The sequence below is a fragment of the Apostichopus japonicus genome, chromosome 20 (genome assembly GCF_037975245.1).
Source record: "Apostichopus japonicus isolate 1M-3 chromosome 20, ASM3797524v1, whole genome shotgun sequence".
NCBI lineage: Eukaryota > Metazoa > Echinodermata > Holothuroidea > Aspidochirotida > Stichopodidae > Apostichopus > Apostichopus japonicus.
The window spans coordinates 34,130,073-34,156,867 of record NC_092580.1 but is presented as its reverse complement, the minus strand read 5'-3'; the positions used below and the strand labels follow the sequence as shown (position 1 = coordinate 34,156,867).

The window sequence follows — 26,795 nt, the reverse complement described above, 5'->3', positions numbered from 1 at the left end:
ACAATAAATGCAGTTGCAAGTGTTAGCCACATATCATACAATACACCAGTAAATGAAGTTTTTTAAGCCAGAAGAATGTCTAAAACTGGTTAACAATTGCCTTCACAACTTTTCATTGTAAGAAATTCACTCAAACTAACCTTTAACTGTTACGGTAAAAGAACATTCATCAGTATTTTGAGACAAATCTTCACAAGAACATGTCACTGTTGTTACACCCACTGGAAATTCACTTTCGCTGGTTGCATCACAAGCAGCTTGAATGCCTGTGTCAAAGTTGTCAGAACATGATGTCACAAAATCAACTCTTGCAGTGGTGCCTTCTTGCAGCCTTGCATCAGTATCTATATCATTTGGACAGCTCGCATAAGGATGAGTCACATCTTTAAATTATAAAAGCAGACAAGAAAGGTTAACTAGAAAATGTACTCAGATGTGATAGTATTGTATATTTAAATGTTGGGAGGTGCTAAGAAATAAAATTGCTCATTGTTTAACTCTAAACTTGCAACAAACTGATAGTCGCAAATGCTATATTATGTCGTCTAAAAGACGTTGACAATAAATGCAGTTGCAAATGTCAGCCACATATCATAAAATATACCAGTAAATGATGTTTTTCAAGCCATAGAAATGTCTAACACTGGTTATCAATTGTCTTCACAACTTTTCATTCAAGAAATGAAACCTCATGGGCGTAAGTATAGTTAACAGCTTTGGTGTTCATGAATAAAGTTAAACATAAATATAACTTTGGTCAGTCTGAAATGTCATAAGGACCCTTCCGATACTTAGTATCAATTTTTTTAGTTTGAAAAGGAGCATCAGAAGAGATTTGCGGTCACGGAATTAGAACATCACATGTGTTGCTAAGATCTATGCAGATCAGCCACAGGGTTTGGCTTCTTACAAACTAGCCAAACATTTTCTGGTGCATGATAAGATAATTTCTCCGTGATAGTTTTCAGTAACTTCCCATCAAATAAATTAGGCTTTAAACATTGACAATAAATGCAGTTGCAAGTGTTAGCCACATATCATACAATACACCAGTAAATGAAGTTTTTTAAGCCAGAAGAATGTCTAAAACTGGTTAACAATTGCCTTCACAACTTTTCATTGTAAGAAATTCACTCAAACTAACCTTTAACTGTTACGGTAAAAGAACATTCATCAGTATTTTGAGACAAATCTTCACAAGAACAAGTCACTGTTGTTACACCCACTGGAAATTCACTTTCGCTGGTTGCATCACAAGCAGCTTGAATGCCTGTGTCAATGTTGTCAGAACATGATGTCACAAAATCAACTCTTGCAGTGGTGCCTTCTTGCAGCCTTGCATCAGTATCTATATCATTTGGACAGCTCGCATAAGGATGAGTCACATCTTTAAATTATAAAAGCAGACAAGAAAGGTTAACTAGAAAATGTACTCAGATGTGATAGTACTGTATATTTAAATGTTGGGAGGTGCTAAGAAATAAAATTGCTCATTGTTTAACTCTAAACTTGCAACAAACTGATAGTCGCAAATGCTATATTATGTCGTCTAAAAGACGTTGACAATAAATGCAGTTGCAAATGTCAGCCACATATCATAAAATATACCAGTAAATGATGTTTTTCAAGCCATAGAAATGTCTAAAACTGGTTATCAATTGTCTTCACAACTTTTCATTCAAGAAATGAAACCTCATGGGCGTAAGTATAGTTAACAGCTTTGGTGTTCATGAATAAAGTTAAACATAAATATAACTTTGGTCAGTCTGAAATGTCATAAGGACCCTTCCGATACTTAGTATCAATTTTTTTAGTTTGAAAAGGAGCATCAGAAGAGATTTGCGGTCACGGAATTAGAACATCACATGTGTTGCTAAGATCTATGCAGATCAGCCACAGGGTTTGGCTTCTTACAAACTAGCCAAACATTTTCTGGTGCATGATAAGATAATTTCTCCGTGATAGTTTTCAGTAACTTCCCATCAAATAAATTAGGCTTTAAACATTGACAATAAATGCAGTTGCAAATGTTAGCCACATATCATAAAATATACCAGTAAATGATGTTTTTCAAGCCATAGAAATGTCTAAAACTGGTTATCAATTGTCTTCACAACTTTTCATTTAAGAAATGAAACCTCATGGGCGTAAGTATAGTTAACAGCTTTGGTGTTCATGAATAAAGTTAAACATAAATATAACTTTGGTCAGTCTGAAATGTCATAAGGACCCTTCCGATACTTAGTATCAATTTTTTTTAGTTTGAAAAGGAGCATCAGAAGAGATTTGCGGTCACGGAATTAGAACATCACATGTGTTGCTAAGATCTATGCAGATCAGCCACAGGGTTTGGCTTCTTACAAACTAGCCAAACATTTTCTGGTGCATGATAAGATAATTTCTCCGTGATAGTTTTCAGTAACTTCCCATCAAATAAATTAGGCTTTAAACATTGACAATAAATGCAGTTGCAAGTGTTAGCCACATATCATACAATACACCATTAAATGAAGTTTTTTAAGCCAGAAGAATGTCTAAAACTGGTTAACAATTGCCTTCACAACTTTTCATTGTAAGAAATTCACTCAAACTAACCTTTAACTGTTACGGTAAAAGAACATTCATCAGCATTTTGAGACAAATCTTCACAAGAACAAGTCACTGTTATTACACCCACTGGAAATTCACTTTCGCTGGTTGCATTACAAGCAGCTTGAATGCCTATGTCAATGTTGTCAGAACATGATGTCACAAAATCAACTCTTGCAGTGGTGCCTTCTTGCAGCCTTGCATCAGTATCTATATCATTTGGACAGCTCGCATTAGGATGAGTCACATCTTTAAATTATAAAAGCAGACAAGAAAGGTTAACTAGAAAATGTACTCAGATGTGATAGTACTGTATATTTAAATGTTGGGAGGTGCTAAGAAATAAAATTGCTCATTGTTTAACTCTAAACTTGCAACAAACTGATAGTCGCAAATGCTATATTATGTCTTCTAAAAGACGTTGACAATAAATGCAGTTGCAAATGTCAGCCACATATCATAAAATATACCAGTAAATGATGTTTTTCAAGCCATAGCAATGTCTAAAACTGGTTAACAATTGTCTTCACAACTTTTCATTCAAGAAATGAAACCTCATGGGCATAAGTATAGTTAACAGCTTTGGTGTTCATGAATAAAGTTAAACATAAATATAACTTTGGTCAGTCTGAAATGTCATAAGGACCCTTCCGATACTTAGTATCAATTTTTTTAGTTTGAAAAGGAGCATCAGAAGAGATTTGCGGTCACGGAATTAGAACATCACATGTGTTGCTAAGATCTATGCAGATCAGCCACAGGGTTTGGCTTCTTACAAACTAGCCAAACATTTTCTGGTGCATGATAAGATAATTTCTCCGTGATAGTTTTCAGTAACTTCCCATCAAATAAATTAGGCTTTAAACATTGACAATAAATGCAGTTGCAAGTGTTAGCCACATATCATACAATACACCAGTAAATGAAGTTTTTTAAGCCAGAAGAATGTCTAAAACTGGTTAACAATTGCCTTCACAACTTTTCATTGTAAGAAATTCACTCAAACTAACCTTTAACTGTTACGGTAAAAGAACATTCATCAGTATTTTGAGACAAATCTTCACAAGAACATGTCACTGTTGTTACACCCACTGGAAATTCACTTTCGCTGGTTGCATCACAAGCAGCTTGAATGCCTGTGTCAAAGTTGTCAGAACATGATGTCACAAAATCAACTCTTGCAGTGGTGCCTTCTTGCAGCCTTGCATCAGTATCTATATCATTTGGACAGCTCGCATAAGGATGAGTCACATCTTTAAATTATAAAAGCAGACAAGAAAGGTTAACTAGAAAATGTACTCAGATGTGATAGTATTGTATATTTAAATGTTGGGAGGTGCTAAGAAATAAAATTGCTCATTGTTTAACTCTAAACTTGCAACAAACTGATAGTCGCAAATGCTATATTATGTCGTCTAAAAGACGTTGACAATAAATGCAGTTGCAAATGTCAGCCACATATCATAAAATATACCAGTAAATGATGTTTTTCAAGCCATAGAAATGTCTAACACTGGTTATCAATTGTCTTCACAACTTTTCATTCAAGAAATGAAACCTCATGGGCGTAAGTATAGTTAACAGCTTTGGTGTTCATGAATAAAGTTAAACATAAATATAACTTTGGTCAGTCTGAAATGTCATAAGGACCCTTCCGATACTTAGTATCAATTTTTTTAGTTTGAAAAGGAGCATCAGAAGAGATTTGCGGTCACGGAATTAGAACATCACATGTGTTGCTAAGATCTATGCAGATCAGCCACAGGGTTTGGCTTCTTACAAACTAGCCAAACATTTTCTGGTGCATGATAAGATAATTTCTCCGTGATAGTTTTCAGTAACTTCCCATCAAATAAATTAGGCTTTAAACATTGACAATAAATGCAGTTGCAAGTGTTAGCCACATATCATACAATACACCAGTAAATGAAGTTTTTTAAGCCAGAAGAATGTCTAAAACTGGTTAACAATTGCCTTCACAACTTTTCATTGTAAGAAATTCACTCAAACTAACCTTTAACTGTTACGGTAAAAGAACATTCATCAGTATTTTGAGACAAATCTTCACAAGAACAAGTCACTGTTGTTACACCCACTGGAAATTCACTTTCGCTGGTTGCATCACAAGCAGCTTGAATGCCTGTGTCAATGTTGTCAGAACATGATGTCACAAAATCAACTCTTGCAGTGGTGCCTTCTTGCAGCCTTGCATCAGTATCTATATCATTTGGACAGCTCGCATAAGGATGAGTCACATCTTTAAATTATAAAAGCAGACAAGAAAGGTTAACTAGAAAATGTACTCAGATGTGATAGTACTGTATATTTAAATGTTGGGAGGTGCTAAGAAATAAAATTGCTCATTGTTTAACTCTAAACTTGCAACAAACTGATAGTCGCAAATGCTATATTATGTCGTCTAAAAGACGTTGACAATAAATGCAGTTGCAAATGTCAGCCACATATCATAAAATATACCAGTAAATGATGTTTTTCAAGCCATAGAAATGTCTAAAACTGGTTATCAATTGTCTTCACAACTTTTCATTCAAGAAATGAAACCTCATGGGCGTAAGTATAGTTAACAGCTTTGGTGTTCATGAATAAAGTTAAACATAAATATAACTTTGGTCAGTCTGAAATGTCATAAGGACCCTTCCGATACTTAGTATCAATTTTTTTAGTTTGAAAAGGAGCATCAGAAGAGATTTGCGGTCACGGAATTAGAACATCACATGTGTTGCTAAGATCTATGCAGATCAGCCACAGGGTTTGGCTTCTTACAAACTAGCCAAACATTTTCTGGTGCATGATAAGATAATTTCTCCGTGATAGTTTTCAGTAACTTCCCATCAAATAAATTAGGCTTTAAACATTGACAATAAATGCAGTTGCAAATGTTAGCCACATATCATAAAATATACCAGTAAATGATGTTTTTCAAGCCATAGAAATGTCTAAAACTGGTTATCAATTGTCTTCACAACTTTTCATTTAAGAAATGAAACCTCATGGGCGTAAGTATAGTTAACAGCTTTGGTGTTCATGAATAAAGTTAAACATAAATATAACTTTGGTCAGTCTGAAATGTCATAAGGACCCTTCCGATACTTAGTATCAATTTTTTTTAGTTTGAAAAGGAGCATCAGAAGAGATTTGCGGTCACGGAATTAGAACATCACATGTGTTGCTAAGATCTATGCAGATCAGCCACAGGGTTTGGCTTCTTACAAACTAGCCAAACATTTTCTGGTGCATGATAAGATAATTTCTCCGTGATAGTTTTCAGTAACTTCCCATCAAATAAATTAGGCTTTAAACATTGACAATAAATGCAGTTGCAAGTGTTAGCCACATATCATACAATACACCATTAAATGAAGTTTTTTAAGCCAGAAGAATGTCTAAAACTGGTTAACAATTGCCTTCACAACTTTTCATTGTAAGAAATTCACTCAAACTAACCTTTAACTGTTACGGTAAAAGAACATTCATCAGCATTTTGAGACAAATCTTCACAAGAACAAGTCACTGTTATTACACCCACTGGAAATTCACTTTCGCTGGTTGCATTACAAGCAGCTTGAATGCCTATGTCAATGTTGTCAGAACATGATGTCACAAAATCAACTCTTGCAGTGGTGCCTTCTTGCAGCCTTGCATCAGTATCTATATCATTTGGACAGCTCGCATTAGGATGAGTCACATCTTTAAATTATAAAAGCAGACAAGAAAGGTTAACTAGAAAATGTACTCAGATGTGATAGTACTGTATATTTAAATGTTGGGAGGTGCTAAGAAATAAAATTGCTCATTGTTTAACTCTAAATTTGCAACAAACTGAAAGTCGCAAATGCTATATTATGTCGTCTAAAAGACGTTGACAATAAATGCAGTTGCAAATGTCAGCCACATATCATAAAATATACCAGTAAATGATGTTTTTCAAGCCAGAAGAATGTCTAAAACTGGTTAACAATTGCCTTCACAACTTTTCATTGTAAGAAATTCACTCAAACTAACCTTTAACTGTTACGGTAAAAGAACATTCATCAGTATTTTGAGACAAATCTTCACAAGAACAAGTCACTATTGTTACACCCACTGGAAATTCACTTTGGCTGGTTGCATTACAAGCAGCTTGAATGCCTATGTCAATGTTGTCAGAACATGATGTCCCAAAATCAACTCTTGCAGTGGTGCCTTCTTGCAGCCTTGCATCAGTATCTATATCATTTGGACAGCTCGCATTAGGATGAGTCACATCTTTAAATTATAAAAGCAGACAAGAAAGGTTAACTAGAAAATGTACTCAGATGTGATAGTACTGTATATTTAAATGTTGGGAGGTGCTAAGAAATAAAATTGCTCATTGTTTAACTCTAAATTTGCAACAAACTGAAAGTCGCAAATGCTATATTATGTCGTCTAAAATACGTTGACAATAAATGCAGTTGCAAATGTCAGCCACATATCATAAAATATACCAGTAAATGATGTTTTTCAAGCCAGAAGAATGTCTAAAACTGGTTAACAATTGCCTTCACAACTTTTCATTGTAAGAAATTCACTCAAACTAACCTTTAACTGTTACGGTAAAAGAACATTCATCAGTATTTTGAGACAAATCTTCACAAGAACAAGTCACTGTTGTTACACCCACTGGAAATTCACTTTGGCTGGTTGCATTACAAGCAGCTTGAATGCCTATGTCAATGTTGTCAGAACATGATGTCACAAAATCAACTCTTGCAGTGGTGCCTTTTTGCAGCCTTGCATCAGTATCTATATCATTTGGACAGCTCGCATTAGGATGAGTCACATCTTTAAATTATAAAAGCAGACAAGAAAGGTTAACTAGAAAATGTACTCAGATGTGATAGTACTGTATATTTAATTGTTGGGAGGTGCTAAGAAATAAAATTGCTCATTGTTTAACTCTAAATTTGCAACAAACTGATAGTCGCAAATGCTATATTATGTCTTCTAAAAGACGTTGACAATAAATGCAGTTGCAAATGTCAGCCACATATCATAAAATATACCAGTAAATGATGTTTTTCAAGCCATAGAAATGTCTAAAACTGGTTAACAATTGTCTTCACAACTTTTCATTGCAAGAAATGAAACCTCATGGGCGTAAGTATAGTTAAGAGCTTTGGTGTTCATGAATAAAGTTAAACATAAATATAACTTTGGTCAGTCTGAAATGTCATAAGGACCCTTCCGATACTTAGTATCAATTTTTTTAGTTTGAAAAGGAGCATCAGAAGAGATTTGCGGTCACGGAATTAGAACATCACATGTGTTGCTAAGATCTATGCAGATCAGCCACAGGGTTTGGCTTCTTACAAACTAGCCAAACATTTTCTGGTGCATGATAAGATAATTTCTCCGTGATAGTTTTCAGTAACTTCCCATCAAATAAATTAGGCTTTAAACATTGACAATAAATGCAGTTGCAAGTGTTAGCCACATATCATACAATACACCAGTAAATGAAGTTTTTTAAGCCAGAAGAATGTCTAAAACTGGTTAACAATTGCCTTCACAACTTTTCATTGTAAGAAATTCACTCAAACTAACCTTTAACTGTTACGGTAAAAGAACATTCATCAGTATTTTGAGACAAATCTTCACAAGAACATGTCACTGTTGTTACACCCACTGGAAATTCACTTTCGCTGGTTGCATTACAAGCAGCTTGAATGCCTGTGTCAAAGTTGTCAGAACATGATGTCACAAAATCAACTCTTGCAGTGGTGCCTTCTTGCAGCCTTGCATCAGTATCTATATCATTTGGACAGCTCGCATAAGGATGAGTCACATCTTTAAATTATAAAAGCAGACAAGAAAGGTTAACTAGAAAATGTACTCAGATGTGATAGTATTGTATATTTAAATGTTGGGAGGTGCTAAGAAATAAAATTGCTCATTGTTTAACTCTAAACTTGCAACAAACTGATAGTCGCAAATGCTATATTATGTCGTCTAAAATACGTTGACAATAAATGCAGTTGCAAATGTTAGCCACATATCATAAAATATACCAGTAAATGATGTTTTTCAAGCCATAGAAATGTCTAAAACTGGTTATCAATTGTCTTCACAACTTTTCATTCAAGAAATGAAACCTCATGGGCGTAAGTATAGTTAACAGCTTTGGTGTTCATGAATAAAGTTAAACATAAATATAACTTTGGTCAGTCTGAAATGTCATAAGGACCCTTCCGATACTTAGTATCAATTTTTTTAGTTTGAAAAGGAGCATCAGAAGAGATTTGCGGTCACGGAATTAGAACATCACATGTGTTGCTAAGATCTATGCAGATCAGCCACAGGGTTTGGCTTCTTACAAACTAGCCAAACATTTTCTGGTGCATGATAAGATAATTTCTCCGTGATAGTTTTCAGTAACTTCCCATCAAATAAATTAGGCTTTAAACATTGACAATAAATGCAGTTGCAAGTGTTAGCCACATATCATACAATACACCAGTAAATGAAGTTTTTTAAGCCAGAAGAATGTCTAAAACTGGTTAACAATTGCCTTCACAACTTTTCATTGTAAGAAATTCACTCAAACTAACCTTTAACTGTTACGGTAAAAGAACATTCATCAGTATTTTGAGACAAATCTTCACAAGAACAAGTCACTGTTGTTACACCCACTGGAAATTCACTTTCGCTGGTTGCATCACAAGCAGCTTGAATGCCTGTGTCAATGTTGTCAGAACATGATGTCACAAAATCAACTCTTGCAGTGGTGCCTTCTTGCAGCCTTGCATCAGTATCTATATCATTTGGACAGCTCGCATAAGGATGAGTCACATCTTTAAATTATAAAAGCAGACAAGAAAGGTTAACTAGAAAATGTACTCAGATGTGATAGTACTGTATATTTAAATGTTGGGAGGTGCTAAGAAATAAAATTGCTCATTGTTTAACTCTAAACTTGCAACAAACTGATAGTCGCAAATGCTATATTATGTCGTCTAAAAGACGTTGACAATAAATGCAGTTGCAAATGTCAGCCACATATCATAAAATATACCAGTAAATGATGTTTTTCAAGCCATAGAAATGTCTAAAACTGGTTATCAATTGTCTTCACAACTTTTCATTCAAGAAATGAAACCTCATGGGCGTAAGTATAGTTAACAGCTTTGGTGTTCATGAATAAAGTTAAACATAAATATAACTTTGGTCAGTCTGAAATGTCATAAGGACCCTTCCGATACTTAGTATCAATTTTTTTAGTTTAAAAAGGAGCATCAGAAGAGATTTGCGGTCACGGAATTAGAACATCACATGTGTTGCTAAGATCTATGCAGATCAGCCACAGGGTTTGGCTTCTTACAAACTAGCCAAACATTTTCTGGTGCATGATAAGATAATTTCTCCGTGATAGTTTTCAGTAACTTCCCATCGAATAAATTAGGCTTTAAACATTGACAATAAATGCAGTTGCAAATGTTAGCCACATATCATAAAATATACCAGTAAATGATGTTTTTCAAGCCATAGAAATGTCTAAAACTGGTTATCAATTGTCTTCACAACTTTTCATTCAAGAAATGAAACCTCATGGGCGTAAGTATAGTTAACAGCTTTGGTGTTCATGAATAAAGTTAAACATAAATATAACTTTGGTCAGTCTGAAATGTCATAAGGACCCTTCCGATACTTAGTATCAATTTTTTTAGTTTGAAAAGGAGCATCAGAAGAGATTTGCGGTCACGGAATTAGAACATCACATGTGTTGCTAAGATCTATGCAGATCAGCCACAGGGTTTGGCTTCTTACAAACTAGCCAAACATTTTCTGGTGCATGATAAGATAATTTCTCCGTGATAGTTTTCAGTAACTTCCCATCAAATAAATTAGGCTTTAAACATTGACAATAAATGCAGTTGCAAGTGTTAGCCACATATCATACAATACACCATTAAATGAAGTTTTTTAAGCCAGAAGAATGTCTAAAACTGGTTAACAATTGCCTTCACAACTTTTCATTGTAAGAAATTCACTCAAACTAACCTTTAACTGTTACGGTAAAAGAACATTCATCAGTATTTTGAGACAAATCTTCACAAGAACAAGTCACTGTTGTTACACCCACTGGAAATTCACTTTCGCTGGTTGCATCACAAGCAGCTTGAATGCCTGTGTCAATGTTGTCAGAACATGATGTCACAAAATCAACTCTTGCAGTGGTGCCTTCTTGCAGCCTTGCATCAGTATCTATATCATTTGGACAGCTCGCATAAGGATGAGTCACATCTTTAAATTATAAAAGCAGACAAGAAAGGTTAACTAGAAAATGTACTCAGATGTGATAGTACTGTATATTTAAATGTTGGGAGGTGCTAAGAAATAAAATTGCTCATTGTTTAACTCTAAACTTGCAACAAACTGATAGTCGCAAATGCTATATTATGTCGTCTAAAAGACGTTGACAATAAATGCAGTTGCAAATGTCAGCCACATATCATAAAATATACCAGTAAATGATGTTTTTCAAGCCATAGCAATGTCTAAAACTGGTTAACAATTGTCTTCACAACTTTTCATTCAAGGAATGAAACCTCATGGGCATAATTATAGTTAACAGCTTTGGTGTTCATGAATAAAGTTAAACATAAATATAACTTTGGTCAGTCTGAAATGTCATAAGGACCCTTCCGATACTTAGTATCAATTTTTTTAGTTTGAAAAGGAGCATCAGAAGAGATTTGCGGTCACGGAATTAGAACATCACATGTGTTGCTAAGATCTATGCAGATCAGCCACAGGGTTTGGCTTCTTACAAACTAGCCAAACATTTTCTGGTGCATGATAAGATAATTTCTCCGTGATAGTTTTCAGTAACTTCCCATCGAATAAATTAGGCTTTAAACATTGACAATAAATGCAGTTGCAAGTGTTAGCCACATATCATAAAATATACCAGTAAATGATGTTTTTCAAGCCATAGAAATGTCTAAAACTGGTTATCAATTGTCTTCACAACTTTTCATTCAAGAAATGAAACCTCATGGGCATAAGTATAGTTAACAGCTTTGGTGTTCATGAATAAAGTTAAACATAAATATAACTTTGGTCAGTCTGAAATGTCATAAGGACCCTTACGATACTTAGTATCAATTTTTTTTAGTTTGAAAAGGAACATCAGAAGAGATTTGTGGTAAAATATACCAGTAAATGATGTTTTTCAAGCCAGAAGAATGTCTAAAACTGGTTAACAATTGCCTTCACAACTTTTCATTGTAAGAAATTCACTCAAACTAACCTTTAACTGTTACGGTAAAAAAACATTCATCAGTATTTTGAGACAAATCTTCACAAGAACAAGTCACTGTTGTTACACCCACTGGAAATTCACTTTCGCTGGTTGCATTACAAGCAGCTTGAATGCCTGTGTCAATGTTGTCAGAACATGATGTCACAAAATCAACTCTTGCAGTGGTGCCTTCTTGCAGCCTTGCATCAGTATCTATATCATTTGGACAGCTCGCATTAGGATGAGTCACATCTTCAAATTATAAAGCAGACAAGAAAGGTTAACTAGCAAATGTACTCAGATGTGATAGTACTGTATATTTAAATGTTGGGAGGTGCTAAGAAATAAAATTGCTCATTTTCTAACTCTATATTTGTAACAAACTGATGGTCACAAATGCTATATTATGTCCTCTAAAAGATGTTGACAATAAATGCAATTGCAAGTGTAAGCCAAATATCCTGAAATATACCAGTAATGATGTTTTTCAAGCCAGAAAGAATGTTTGAAACTTGTTAACAATTGTCTTCACAACTTTTCATTCAAGGAAGTTATACATCATGGATGTAGGTATAGGCAACATCTTTGTTGTATATCAATAAAGTTAAACATTAATATAGCTTTGGTCTGTCTGAAATGTCATAAAGGCCCATTCCCATACTCAGTATTAATTTTTTGGTGTGAAAAGCAGGATAAGAAAAGACTTTTGGCTAAGGAATTAGAACATCACATGTGTTGCTAAGATCTATGCAGATCAGCCACAGGGTTTAGCTTCTTACAAACTAGGCAAACATTTTCTGGTGCATGATAAGATAATTTCTCCGTGATAGTTTTCAGTAACTTCCCATCAAATAAATTAGGCTTTAAACATTCGTTGTTGATAATGGAAATAAACTTTCGAGAAATGACTCAATTAAACAGAAGCAATCAGATGATCTGTTTTTAAACTTCTTTGCAATATGTAAGAAATACACTCAAACTAACCTTTAACTGTTACGGTAAAAGAACATTCATCAGTATTTTGAGACAAATCTTCACAAGAACAAGTCACTGTTGTTACACCCACTGGAAATTCACTTTCGCTGGTTGCATCACAAGCAGCTTGAATGCCTGTGTCAATGTTGTCAGAACATGATGTCACAAAATCAACTCTTGCAGTGGTGCCTTCTTGCAGCCTTGCATCAGTATCTATATCATTTGGACAGCTCGCATAAGGATGAGTCACATCTTTAAATTATAAAAGCAGACAAGAAAGGTTAACTAGAAAATGTACTCAGATGTGATAGTATTGTATATTTAAATGTTGGGAGGTGCTAAGAAATAAAATTGCTCATTGTTTAACTCTAAACTTGCAACAAACTGATAGTCGCAAATGCTATATTATGTCGTCTAAAAGACGTGGACAATAAATGCAGTTGCAAATGTCAGCCACATATCATAAAATATACCAGTAAATGATGTTTTTCAAGCCATAGCAATGTCTAAAACTGGTTAACAATTGTCTTCACAACTTTTCATTCAAGGAATGAAACCTCATGGGCATAATTATAGTTAACAGCTTTGGTGTTCATGAATAAAGTTAAACATAAATATAACTTTGGTCAGTCTGAAATGTCATAAGGACCCTTCCGATACTTAGTATCAATTTTTTTAGTTTGAAAAGGAGCATCAGAAGAGATTTGCGGTCACGGAATTAGAACATCACATGTGTTGCTAAGATCTATGCAGATCAGCCACAGGGTTTGGCTTCTTACAAACTAGCCAAACATTTTCTGGTGCATGATAAGATAATTTCTCCGTGATAGTTTTCAGTAACTTCCCATCGAATAAATTAGGCTTTAAACATTGACAATAAATGCAGTTGCAAGTGTTAGCCACATATCATAAAATATACCAGTAAATGATGTTTTTCAAGCCATAGAAATGTCTAAAACTGGTTATCAATTGTCTTCACAACTTTTCATTCAAGAAAAGAAACCTCATGGGCGTAAGTATAGTTAACAGCTTTGGTGTTCATGAATAAAGTTAAACATAAATATAACTTTGGTCAGTCTGAAATGTCATAAGGACCCTTCCGATACTTAGTATCAATTTTTTAGTTTGAAAAGGAGCATCAGAAGAGATTTGCGGTCACGGAATTAGAACATCACATGTGTTGCTAAGATCTATGCAGATCAGCCACAGGGTTTGGCTTCTTACAAACTAGCCAAACATTTTCTGGTGCATGATAAGATAATTTCTCCGTGATAGTTTTCAGTAACTTCCCATCAAATAAATTAGGCTTTAAACATTGACAATAAATGCAGTTGCAAGTGTTAGCCACATATCATACAATACACCATTAAATGAAGTTTTTTAAGCCAGAAGAATGTCTAAAACTGGTTAACAATTGCCTTCACAACTTTTCATTGTAAGAAATTCACTCAAACTAACCTTTAACTGTTACGGTAAAAGAACATTCATCAGTATTTTGAGACAAATCTTCACAAGAACAAGTCACTGTTGTTACACCCACTGGAAATTCACTTTCGCTGGTTGCATCACAAGCAGCTTGAATGCCTGTGTCAATGTTGTCAGAACATGATGTCACAAAATCAACTCTTGCAGTGGTGCCTTCTTGCAGCCTTGCATCAGTATCTATATCATTTGGACAGCTCGCATAAGGATGAGTCACATCTTTAAATTATAAAAGCAGACAAGAAAGGTTAACTAGAAAATGTACTCAGATGTGATAGTACTGTATATTTAAATGTTGGGAGGTGCTAAGAAATAAAATTGCTCATTGTTTAACTCTAAACTTGCAACAAACTGATAGTCGCAAATGCTATATTATGTCGTCTAAAAGACGTTGACAATAAATGCAGTTGCAAATGTCAGCCACATATCATAAAATATACCAGTAAATGATGTTTTTCAAGCCATAGAAATGTCTAAAACTGGTTATCAATTGTCTTCACAACTTTTCATTCAAGAAATGAAACCTCATGGGCGTAAGTATAGTTAACAGCTTTGGTGTTCATGAATAAAGTTAAACATAAATATAACTTTGGTCAGTCTGAAATGTCATAAGGACCCTTCCGATACTTAGTATCAATTTTTTTAGTTTGAAAAGGAGCATCAGAAGAGATTTGCGGTCACGGAATTAGAACATCACATGTGTTGCTAAGATCTATGCAGATCAGCCACAGGGTTTGGCTTCTTACAAACTAGCCAAACATTTTCTGGTGCATGATAAGATAATTTCTCCGTGATAGTTTTCAGTAACTTCCCATCGAATAATTAGGCTTTAAACATTGACAATAAATGCAGTTGCAAGTGTTAGCCACATATCATAAAATATACCAGTAAATGATGTTTTTCAAGCCATAGAAATGTCTAAAACTGGTTATCAATTGTCTTCACAACTTTTCATTCAAGAAATGAAACCTCATGGGCGTAAGTATAGTTAACAGCTTTGGTGTTCATGAATAAAGTTAAACATAAATATAACTTTGGTCAGTCTGAAATGTCATAAGGACCCTTCCGATACTTAGTATCAATTTTTTTAGTTTGAAAAGGAGCATCAGAAGAGATTTGCGGTCACGGAATTAGAACATCACATGTGTTGCTAAGATCTATGCAGATCAGCCACAGGGTTTGGCTTCTTACAAACTAGCCAAACATTTTCTGGTGCATGATAAGATAATTTCTCCGTGATAGTTTTCAGTAACTTCCCATCAAATAAATTAGGCTTTAAACATTGACAATAAATGCAGTTGCAAGTGTTAGCCACATATCATACAATACACCATTAAATGAAGTTTTTTAAGCCAGAAGAATGTCTAAAACTGGTTAACAATTGCCTTCACAACTTTTCATTGTAAGAAATTCACTCAAACTAACCTTTAACTGTTACGGTAAAAGAACATTCATCAGTATTTTGAGACAAATCTTCACAAGAACAAGTCACTGTTGTTACACCCACTGGAAATTCACTTTCGCTGGTTGCATCACAAGCAGCTTGAATGCCTGTGTCAATGTTGTCAGAACATGATGTCACAAAATCAACTCTTGCAGTGGTGCCTTCTTGCAGCCTTGCATCAGTATCTATATCATTTGGACAGCTCGCATAAGGATGAGTCACATCTTTAAATTATAAAAGCAGACAAGAAAGGTTAACTAGAAAATGTACTCAGATGTGATAGTACTGTATATTTAAATGTTGGGAGGTGCTAAGAAATAAAATTGCTCATTGTTTAACTCTAAACTTGCAACAAACTGATAGTCGCAAATGCTATATTATGTCTTCTAAAAGACGTTGACAATAAATGCAGTTGCAAATGTCAGCCACATATCATAAAATATACCAGTAAATGATGTTTTTCAAGCCATAGCAATGTCTAAAACTGGTTAACAATTGTCTTCACAACTTTTCATTCAAGAAATGAAACCTCATGGGCATAAGTATAGTTAACAGCTTTGGTGTTCATGAATAAAGTTAAACATAAATATAACTTTGGTCAGTCTGAAATGTCATAAGGACCCTTCCGATACTTAGTATCAATTTTTTTAGTTTGAAAAGGAGCATCAGAAGAGATTTGCGGTCACGGAATTAGAACATCACATGTGTTGCTAAGATCTATGCAGATCAGCCACAGGGTTTGGCTTCTTACAAACTAGCCAAACATTTTCTGGTGCATGATAAGATAATTTCTCCGTGATAGTTTTCAGTAACTTCCCATCAAATAAATTAGGCTTTAAACATTGACAATAAATGCAGTTGCAAGTGTTAGCCACATATCATACAATACACCAGTAAATGAAGTTTTTTAAGCCAGAAGAATGTCTAAAACTGGTTAACAATTGCCTTCACAACTTTTCATTGTAAGAAATTCACTCAAACTAACCTTTAACTGTTAAGGTAAAAGAACATTCATCAGTATTTTGAGACAAATCTTCACAAGAACAAGTCACTGTTGTTACACCCACTGGAAATTCACTTTCGCTGGTTGCATCACAAGCAGCTTGAATGCCTGTGTCAATGTTGTCAGAACATGATGTCACAAAATCAACTCTTGCAGTGGTGCCTTCTTGCAGCCTTGCATCAGTATCTATATCATTTGGACAGCTCGCATAAGGATGAGTCACATCTTTAAATTATAAAAGCAGACAAGAAAGGTTAACTAGAAAATGTACTCAGATGTGATAGTACTGTATATTTAAATGTTGGGAGGTGCTAAGAAATAAAATTGCTCATTGTTTAACTCTAAACTTGCAACAAACTGATAGTCGCAAATGCTATATTATGTCGTCTAAAAGACGTTGACAATAAATGCAGTTGCAAATGTCAGCCACATATCATAAAATATACCAGTAAATGATGTTTTTCAAGCCATAGAAATGTCTAACACTGGTTATCAATTGTCTTCACAACTTTTCATTCAAGAAATGAAACCTCATGGGCGTAAGTATAGTTAACAGCTTTGGTGTTCATGAATAAAGTTAAACATAAATATAACTTTGGTCAGTCTGAAATGTCATAAGGACCCTTCCGATACTTAGTATCAATTTTTTTAGTTTGAAAAGGAGCATCAGAAGAGATTTGCGGTCACGGAATTAGAACATCACATGTGTTGCTAAGATCTATGCAGATCAGCCACAGGGTTTGGCTTCTTACAAACTAGCCAAACATTTTCTGGTGCATGATAAGATAATTTCTCCGTGATAGTTTTCAGTAACTTCCCATCAAATAAATTAGGCTTTAAACATTGACAATAAATGCAGTTGCAAGTGTTAGCCACATATCATACAATACACCAGTAAATGAAGTTTTTTAAGCCAGAAGAATGTCTAAAACTGGTTAACAATTGCCTTCACAACTTTTCATTGTAAGAAATTCACTCAAACTAACCTTTAACTGTTACGGTAAAAGAACATTCATCAGTATTTTGAGACAAATCTTCACAAGAACAAGTCACTGTTGTTACACCCACTGGAAATTCACTTTCGCTGGTTGCATCACAAGCAGCTTGAATGCCTGTGTCAATGTTGTCAGAACATGATGTCACAAAATCAACTCTTGCAGTGGTGCCTTCTTGCAGCCTTGCATCAGTATCTATATCATTTGGACAGCTCGCATAAGGATGAGTCACATCTTTAAATTATAAAAGCAGACAAGAAAGGTTAACTAGAAAATGTACTCAGATGTGATAGTACTGTATATTTAAATGTTGGGAGGTGCTAAGAAATAAAATTGCTCATTGTTTAACTCTAAACTTGCAACAAACTGATAGTCGCAAATGCTATATTATGTCGTCTAAAAGACGTTGACAATAAATGCAGTTGCAAATGTCAGCCACATATCATAAAATATACCAGTAAATGATGTTTTTCAAGCCATAGAAATGTCTAAAACTGGTTATCAATTGTCTTCACAACTTTTCATTCAAGAAATGAAACCTCATGGGCGTAAGTATAGTTAACAGCTTTGGTGTTCATGAATAAAGTTAAACATAAATATAACTTTGGTCAGTCTGAAATGTCATAAGGACCCTTCCGATACTTAGTATCAATTTTTTTAGTTTGAAAAGGAGCATCAGAAGAGATTTGCGGTCACGGAATTAGAACATCACATGTGTTGCTAAGATCTATGCAGATCAGCCACAGGGTTTGGCTTCTTACAAACTAGCCAAACATGTTCTGGTGCATGATAAGATAATTTCTCCGTGATAGTTTTCAGTAACTTCCCATCGAATAAATTAGGCTTTAAACATTGACAATAAATGCAGTTGCAAGTGTTAGCCACATATCATAAAATATACCAGTAAATGATGTTTTTCAAGCCATAGAAATGTCTAAAACTGGTTATCAATTGTCTTCACAACTTTTCATTCAAGAAATGAAACCTCATGGGCATAAGTATAGTTAACAGCTTTGGTGTTCATGAATAAAGTTAAACATAAATATAACTTTGGTCAGTCTGAAATGTCATAAGGACCCTTACGATACTTAGTATCTATTTTTTTTAGTTTGAAAAGGAACATCAGAAGAGATTTGTGGTAAAATATACCAGTAAATGATGTTTTTCAAGCCAGAAGAATGTCTAAAACTGGTTAACAATTGCCTTCACAACTTTTCATTGTAAGAAATTCACTCAAACTAACCTTTAACTGTTACGGTAAAAGAACATTCATCAGTATTTTGAGACAAATCTTCACAAGAACAAGTCACTGTTGTTACACCCACTGGAAATTCACTTTCGCTGGTTGCATTACAAGCAGCTTGAATGCCTGTGTCAATGTTGTCAGAACATGATGTCACATAATCAACTCTTGCAGTGGTGCCTTCTTGCAGCCTTGCATCAGTATCTATATCATTTGGACAGCTCGCATTAGGATGAGTCACATCTTCAAATTATAAAAGCAGACAAGAAAGGTTAACTAGAAAATGTACTCAGATGTGATAGTATTGTATATTTAAATGTTGGGAGGTGCTAAGAAATAAAATTGCTCATTGTTTAACTCTAAATTTGCAACAAACTAAAAGTCGCAAATGCTATATTATGTCGTCTAAAAGACGTTGACAATAAATGCAGTTGCAAATGTCAGCCACATATCATAAAATATACCAGTAAATGATGTTTTTCAAGCCAGAAGAATGTCTAAAACTGGTTAACAATTGCCTTCACAACTTTTCATTGTAAGAAATTCACTCAAACTAACCTTTAACTGTTACGGTAAAAGAACATTCATCAGTATTTTGAGACAAATCTTCACAAGAACAAGTCACTGTTGTTACACCCACTGGAAATTCACTTTCGCTGGTTGCATTACAAGCAGCTTGAATGCCTATGTCAATGTTGTCAGAACATGATGTCACAAAATCAACTCTTGCAGTGGTGCCTTCTTGCAGCCTTGCATCAGTATCTACATCATTTGGACAGCTCGCATTAGGATGAGTCACATCTTTAAATTATAAAGCAGACAAGAAAGGTTAACTAGCAAATGTACTCAGATGTGATAGTACTGTATATTTAAATGTTGGGAGGTGCTAAGAAATAAAATTGCTCATTTTCTAACTCTATATTTGTAACAAACTGATGGTCACAAATGCTATATTATGTCCTCTAAAAGATGTTGACAATAAATGCAATTGCAAGTGTAAGCCAAATATCCTGAAATATACCAGTAATGATGTTTTTCAAGCCAGAAAGAATGTTTGAAACTTGTTAACAATTGTCTTCACAACTTTTCATTCAAGGAAGTTATACATCATGGATGTAGGTATAGGCAACATCTTTGTTGTATATCAATAAAGTTAAACATTAATATAGCTTTGGTCTGTCTGAAATGTCATAAAGGCCCATTCCCATACTCAGTATTAATTTTTTGGTGTGAAAAGCAGGATAAGAAAAGACTTTTGGCTAAGGAATTAGAACATCACATGTGTTGCTAAGATCTATGCAGATCAGCCACAGGGTTTAGCTTCTTACAAACTAGGCAAACATTTTCTGGTGCATGATAAGATAATTTCTCCGTGATAGTTTTCAGTAACTTCCCATCAAATAAATTAGGCTTTAAACATTCGTTGTTGATAATGGAAATAAACTTTCGAGAAATGACTCAATTAAACAGAAGCAATCAGATGATCTGTTTTTAAACTTCTTTGCAATATGTAAGAAATTCACTCAAACTAACCTTTAACTGTTACGGTAAAAGAACATTCATCAGTATTTTGAGACAAATCTTCACAAGAACAAGTCACTGTTGTTACACCCACTGGAAATTCACTTTCGCTGGTTGCATCACAAGCAGCTTGAATGCCTGTGTCAATGTTGTCAGAACATGATGTCACAAAATCAACTCTTGCAGTGGTGCCTTCTTGCAGCCTTGCATCAGTATCTATATCATTTGGACAGCTCGCATAAGGATGAGTCACATCTTTAAATTATAAAAGCAGACAAGAAAGGTTAACTAGAAAATGTACTCAGATGTGATAGTACTGTATATTTAAATGTTGGGAGGTGCTAAGAAATAAAATTGCTCATTGTTTAACTTTAAATTTGCAACAAACTGATGGTCGCAAATGCTATATTATGTCGTCTAAAAGACGTGGACAATAAATGCAGTTGCAAATGTCAGCCACATATCATAAAATATACCAGTAAATGATGTTTTTCAAGCCATAGCAATGTCTAAAACTGGTTAACAATTGTCTTCACAACTTTTCATTCAAGGAATGAAACCTCATGGGCATAAGTATAGTTAACAGCTTTGGTGTTCATGAATAAAGTTAAACATAAATATAACTTTGGTCAGTCTGAAATGTCATAAGGACCCTTCCGATACTTAGTATCATTTTTTTTAGTTTGAAAAGGAGCATCAGAAGAGATTTGTGGTCACGGAATTAGAACATCACATGTGTTGCTAAGATCTATGCAGATCATCTACAGGGTTTGGCTTCTTACAAACTAGCCAAACATTTTCTGGTGCATGATAAGATAATTTCTCCGTGATAGTTTTCAGTAACTTCCCATCGAATAAATTAGGCTTTAAACATTCGTTGTTGATAATGGAAATAAACTTTCGAGAAATGACTCAATTAAACAGAAGCAATCAGATGATCTGTTTTTAAACTTCTTAGCAATATGTAAGAAATTCACCCAAACTAACCTTTAACAGTGACGGTGAAAGAACATTCGTCAGTATTTTGAGACAAATCTTCACAAGAACAAGTCACTTTTGTTACACCAACTGGAAATTCACTTTGGCTTGTTGCATTACAAGCAGCTTGAATGCCTGTGTCAATGTTGTCAGAACATGATGTCACAAGATCAACACTTGCAGTGGTTCCTCCCTGCAGACTTGCATCGGTTATTATATTTTCTTGGCAACTAGCCATTGGAGGAGTCACATCTTCAAATGATAAAAGCAGAGAAGAAAGATTCTCTAGCAAATGTACTCAGATATGCTTCCATTGTAGATTTAACCAATGAAAGATTATAAGAAGGGACACTGCTCATTGTCCAACGCTCAATATTCTACAAATTGATGGTCACAAAAGCTCTAGTAAGTCGTCTAAAACATGTTGGCAATAATTCAATATGTAGGTATCAGCTGCATATCACAAAATCTGCTAATAACGATGTTTTTATTTAACCCGGAAGAATCTTCGAATCTGATTTACACATGTCCACTCAAACTTTCAGCAAAGAACGCAAAACACGATGGGTATAGGTAGCAGCTTTGCTAATAAACTTAGACATTAGTATAGCTTTGCTCATTCAGAAATGTCATATAGACCCATAACAATACTTTGAATCATTTTTGTGCTTGAATCTTATTTCATTGTGGATGTTGAACAGGTGGTTTTTGGTCTGCGATTTTTTTTCCCTAAAAGAGACTACTTTTTCTCGCCTATAAGTTGCTAATAAGCCATCCTAATAACTTTTTGATCTTTCTCATGAAATATTACATTTTTGGTAACAAAATACGAGAGAAGAAGCTTCAGTTTGCAACGGATTTTTTTTTCACAAGTTTATATTTCTTTTACAAGTGGATAAATCAAGTTCCTGTAATATACAAAGTAGAAGCTCTTTTATTAGTTATGGGCAATTGAGAGAAGCATTAAGTTCTTGCAATTTGTTTTACAACTAAAGTTTTTTGTTTCTTGCTTGTTATTTAGGTCATTTTGAAAAACGTAACTTTACTTAAATGTACAAATAATGCGCAAAGATGATTTCAACTAAGATGAAAATGTTTGGACATAACTTTTGATAGCAATTATTGCCTGTCATCAGCGGCAGTGTATTATTATGACCATCCTCTTTGATTCTTACAAAAGATATGGTCGTTATGGACTACGTTAACGGACCAACAATCGCTGATTGTTACAACACATATGGTCGTTATGGACTACATTAACGGACCTGCAGTGTATTATTATGACCATCCTCGTTGCTTCTTACAAAACATATGGTAGTTTATGGACTACATTAACGGACCTGCGCTCGCTAATCGTTACAACACATATGGTCGTTATGGATTACGTTAAGGACTTGCAACGTATTATTATGACCATCCTCGTTGCTTCAGACAAAACATATGGTCGTTATGGACTACATTAACGGACCTATACTCGCTAATCGTTACAACATATATGGCCGTTATAGACTACATTGACGAACCTGCAGCGAATTATTATGACCATCCTCGTTGATTCTTATAAAAGATATGGTCGTTATGGACTACATTAAAGGACCTACACTCGCTGATTGATACAACACATATGGCCGTTATAGACTACATTGACGAACCTGCAGCGAATTATTATGACCTACACTCGCTGATCGTTACAACACATATGGTCGTTACGACTTACGTTAATGGCCTTGTAGCGTAATATTATGACCATCCTCGTTGATTCTTAACACATATGGTCGTTATGGACTACATAACGGACTTGCTGGAAAATGCTGGCTTGGCATAACACTACTCAATACACTGAAAACTATACCTGTCACATGGAAATTCAACTCTTTCGGCATCCGCATCAGTGAGTCGGCATTTTCCAATGCTGCATTTAAAGGATTTAATGGTACGTCTGACGAAACAAAAACAAGAATAACGCTGAACTTAGTGGGCAGTGGCGCAACTTTACTTTTCAAGGGGGGGGGGGGTGCTGAGGGGTGCAAAGAGTTCGAGTAGGGGGAAGTTTCGCAATAGACAAGTTCGGTCATATAATTCATATAAGGTACTTTTGCAAATATTCCAAAACAGTTGAAACCATTTCTAACGGTACTATGATGAATGTTTCTTTATCCAAATTGAGCAGTTTATTCCTGGGTTCCAGCCGCTAAATTGTTGAAGGGTAGTCAAACTAAAAATATGAATTTGATATATTGTAGATAAAGGCACTATACTCTTAGATAATAATCCTGTGTGTTCTGTTCTTATTCTGTTTACATCCCATAAATACATCTTTCACAATTTGTCTACAAAAACCCAATTTTTTTCTTTATAATTGGATCATTAACTTTTCCAGTACAATTTGTTACTTGCCGAATCAAATTTAGTATTTAAATAATCTTAAAAACATCAAAATGCTATATCGATATGATTTTCAATTGCCGTTAGGTTTTCGTCTATGATTTACAATAATTATGATTTAAATTTATTTTATCTGAGGCTCAGTTTCACCGACTTAGGCTTCATTCATTCAGCCACTTCGAAACTGTCTGTCCAGCACCATAGTCCATCGGTTTTATAAAATTAATCGGTTTAAGTCTGTATATTCGTCGGACACGTTAACTTTCGGACGGTCGATATAATGATAGCATACGTTTATAACCATACACTTGATATAACAAGCCTGGTAGTGTGTTATCTCCTTGGATAGTGTGTGGGGCGAGGTGGGGGTTGGGGGGGGGGGACGTCGCAAAGATGGCAGAGCGCAAAATAACAGCTATATTTAGCTTGTGACGCAACTACCTGGTGCTAATATGATAGTTCCCGTCAATTACGGATTAACGGCAACCCCGAACTAGTTAACTGAGCCTACAAATGCATACTTAATTTACGTCTGATACTTGAATGCCTGCACCAAGGTCGTTGAGGCGTCGGAGGGGGGGGGGGGGTTGGTATGTACTCACCGCATTCAGAAGGTACGACACCACTAGGCTGAAGATTTTCCATATTCCAAGTAATATTATTTGTTCCTTTAACCGTAACTTGAACAGAGTAGCATCCGCTTCCGTTGACATCAATGACATTTGAATATATCCCGTCCATCATATCATCAGACTCTGTACAAAGGCAAATTTAACATCACTTGGGTTTAAACATAAAACAGAAGGAAGTTGTGGCATCTCTGCAGTGATGCAAGGAAGCCTAAAGTTGAAGCCTAGTAATCCTAGACGTGTGTCTTAGACAGGTGACGGGAAGATGTTAGCAATCACAGTAGTTGAAAAGTTGGTTTACTTCAAAGAGATATGACCCTTGAAACACTTACGGCTCATCAACCTAATCGATTGGACTTTTAGTCTAGGACACAGATCAATGCGTCAGGTCCTCAGATGCAACAAAAAATCCCAAATGGGGGACATAAGACTTGTGATCTCAAATAACATGTTTTACTTACTTGCTTTTACTTACTTTTACTTGCTAAAGATTTTTGTAGGTAATCATGCAAAGGTGCTTTCAAACGGTTGTTTTATAAGACTAACTCGCTTGAACTAGTACAATTTATGGAAGCGGCCGTCTTGAAAATTCATTCACCCTTAAAAGAAACTTGACAGAGGTTTGGTAAGTAGCCCTAAGAGTTTAATACTACTCAATGTCGTTCGACAATGTCAGATCAATACCATAATTGTGCCTTCAATTTCCTTGAGGATATTTCCCCACTGGCAGGCACGTGTATTCCGGCTGTTCCGTTAGCAGTGAACCTTATTGTCCACTTATCACAATATTTTGTATTTTGGCTTGTGACTTTTTCTAGTTACAATTTTGCGAATTCAGTCTAATTAATCCTAAACACCTTTAACACCGTTCAACTTCATTCTTGAAGATTCCCTAGTTGAGTGACTTTTAAAAGACAATTTATCTGAAAATCATACTCACCTTCAGGTATATCGCTCAACAATAATTCATGACTAGCTCCATCTGGTCCTCGAATTGTGGCATTCACACTGAGGTTGTATACAGGTTTACTCAAATAGGTAACGGAGGCGTATATCTTCCATCCACTTCCAGTGAAACATTTCTTTATAAAGGGTTTTACTACTACGGGAGGTAATGCATTGTTCACAGCACTAATGAAGAACAACTCCACTCGAACAGTAATGCTGAATATATCCGTATTCCTGATCGTTACATTGTTGGTCACGTCAAATTTCTTTCTTAGTGTAAAAGAAAACGTTGAGTCAAAAAGTTTCGAAAGAAACGCTTTCATCTACACTGCTCTATTAATCAATTCATGAAATCAACAATGCAATCAAGACTTGTCTCACTATTTAACTTACTCGAGCACGAAATTTATCAAACTTTTGTAGAAGGGTAAAATTTAATAGTTAAGTGCATCATTGAACTTCTGGTGCCAGTTTCTTTTGGTGCCGATTACTTGGCATCTCGACAACTTTTTTTCTTCGAATAACCGGATTAAGGTAACTCGAAAATACGAGATCCATCAACTTATCAAAACGTCAATTTTCCAATATTTGTCGGTAAATCCACAAAACTCCACTTTCTTTGTCGAGATGTAAAGTTATCGAAAGTCGGTAACTTGACAAAAATACTAGTTTTGTCGAGAATGTCAATTTCGCATAAGTAGGTAACTAGACAAAAACGAATTTTTGGCGTCTTCTAGAGTTGCCGTAATTCTAAAGCAAAACAAACATATTTTGTTGAGATATCAGGGTTTTCTGATACGGTATCTCGACATATGCCACCCCACTTATGTCTTCCGTAAATAATAGCGTTAGAGCGTATGGTAGACCGCGCAGCAAATGTGATGATAGTGATATAAATAAAAAACTATGATTTTTTACAAACTCTCACCTCATAGCGGATCTCGATCAATTTATCCGATATAAAGCATTCTTCATGTTCACAATCAGGTATGGAAATATTGCCTGAATCCCACTGAATTCGACATAGTATTTTACCATTACCCAATAAACGATCCAGTTGGAGGGGCCATGGATAGTGCGTGTCAGCAGTAATAGTGAATTCGTTGACCTCTACCTGCAAAGTATAACATTATACAACATTGAGTTCCGACTCTAGGATATAGGTGACTCTAACCTGGAAAGTTGTGGCGAAACGAACGTCAAATCATTACTAAACGATACAATGTTCCTATAACAAAAAATCCAGCGTGATAAGAATTGAGAATATTAAGTGTTAAAGTATACAGGATTTCCGAAATTTGACTATCGTTGATAGTAAGA

At 35.0% G+C, this 26,795-nt stretch overlaps 2 protein-coding genes across 12 annotated transcripts in view; both read right to left on the bottom strand.

Annotated features, from left to right (window-relative positions):
- The window catches only part of LOC139961793 (calcium-activated chloride channel regulator 1-like), a 78,475-nt gene that overhangs the window by 10,446 nt on the left and 41,234 nt on the right, over window positions 1–26,795 (bottom strand). For all 11 annotated transcript variants that reach the window (XM_071961308.1, XM_071961306.1, XM_071961307.1 and 8 more), the window contains 5 exons: window positions 26,404–26,589; window positions 25,468–25,741; window positions 24,501–24,653; window positions 23,366–23,452; window positions 21,523–21,765 (listed from right to left, as the gene is read on the bottom strand). In XM_071961308.1, the coding sequence (XP_071817409.1) occupies window positions 21,523–21,765; window positions 23,366–23,452; window positions 24,501–24,653; window positions 25,468–25,741; window positions 26,404–26,589 (943 nt within the window). The remainder of the gene's footprint in view (window positions 1–21,522; window positions 21,766–23,365; window positions 23,453–24,500; window positions 24,654–25,467; window positions 25,742–26,403; window positions 26,590–26,795) is intronic.
- LOC139961263 (hyalin-like) lies at window positions 6,050–9,976 on the bottom strand. Its single transcript, XM_071960347.1, has 5 exons — window positions 9,958–9,976; window positions 9,180–9,422; window positions 7,171–7,413; window positions 6,613–6,855; window positions 6,050–6,297 (listed from the first exon to the last, which is right to left on the bottom strand). The coding sequence occupies exons 1-5, from the start codon at window positions 9,974–9,976 to the stop codon at window positions 6,050–6,052; spliced, it is 996 nt and encodes a 331-aa protein (XP_071816448.1).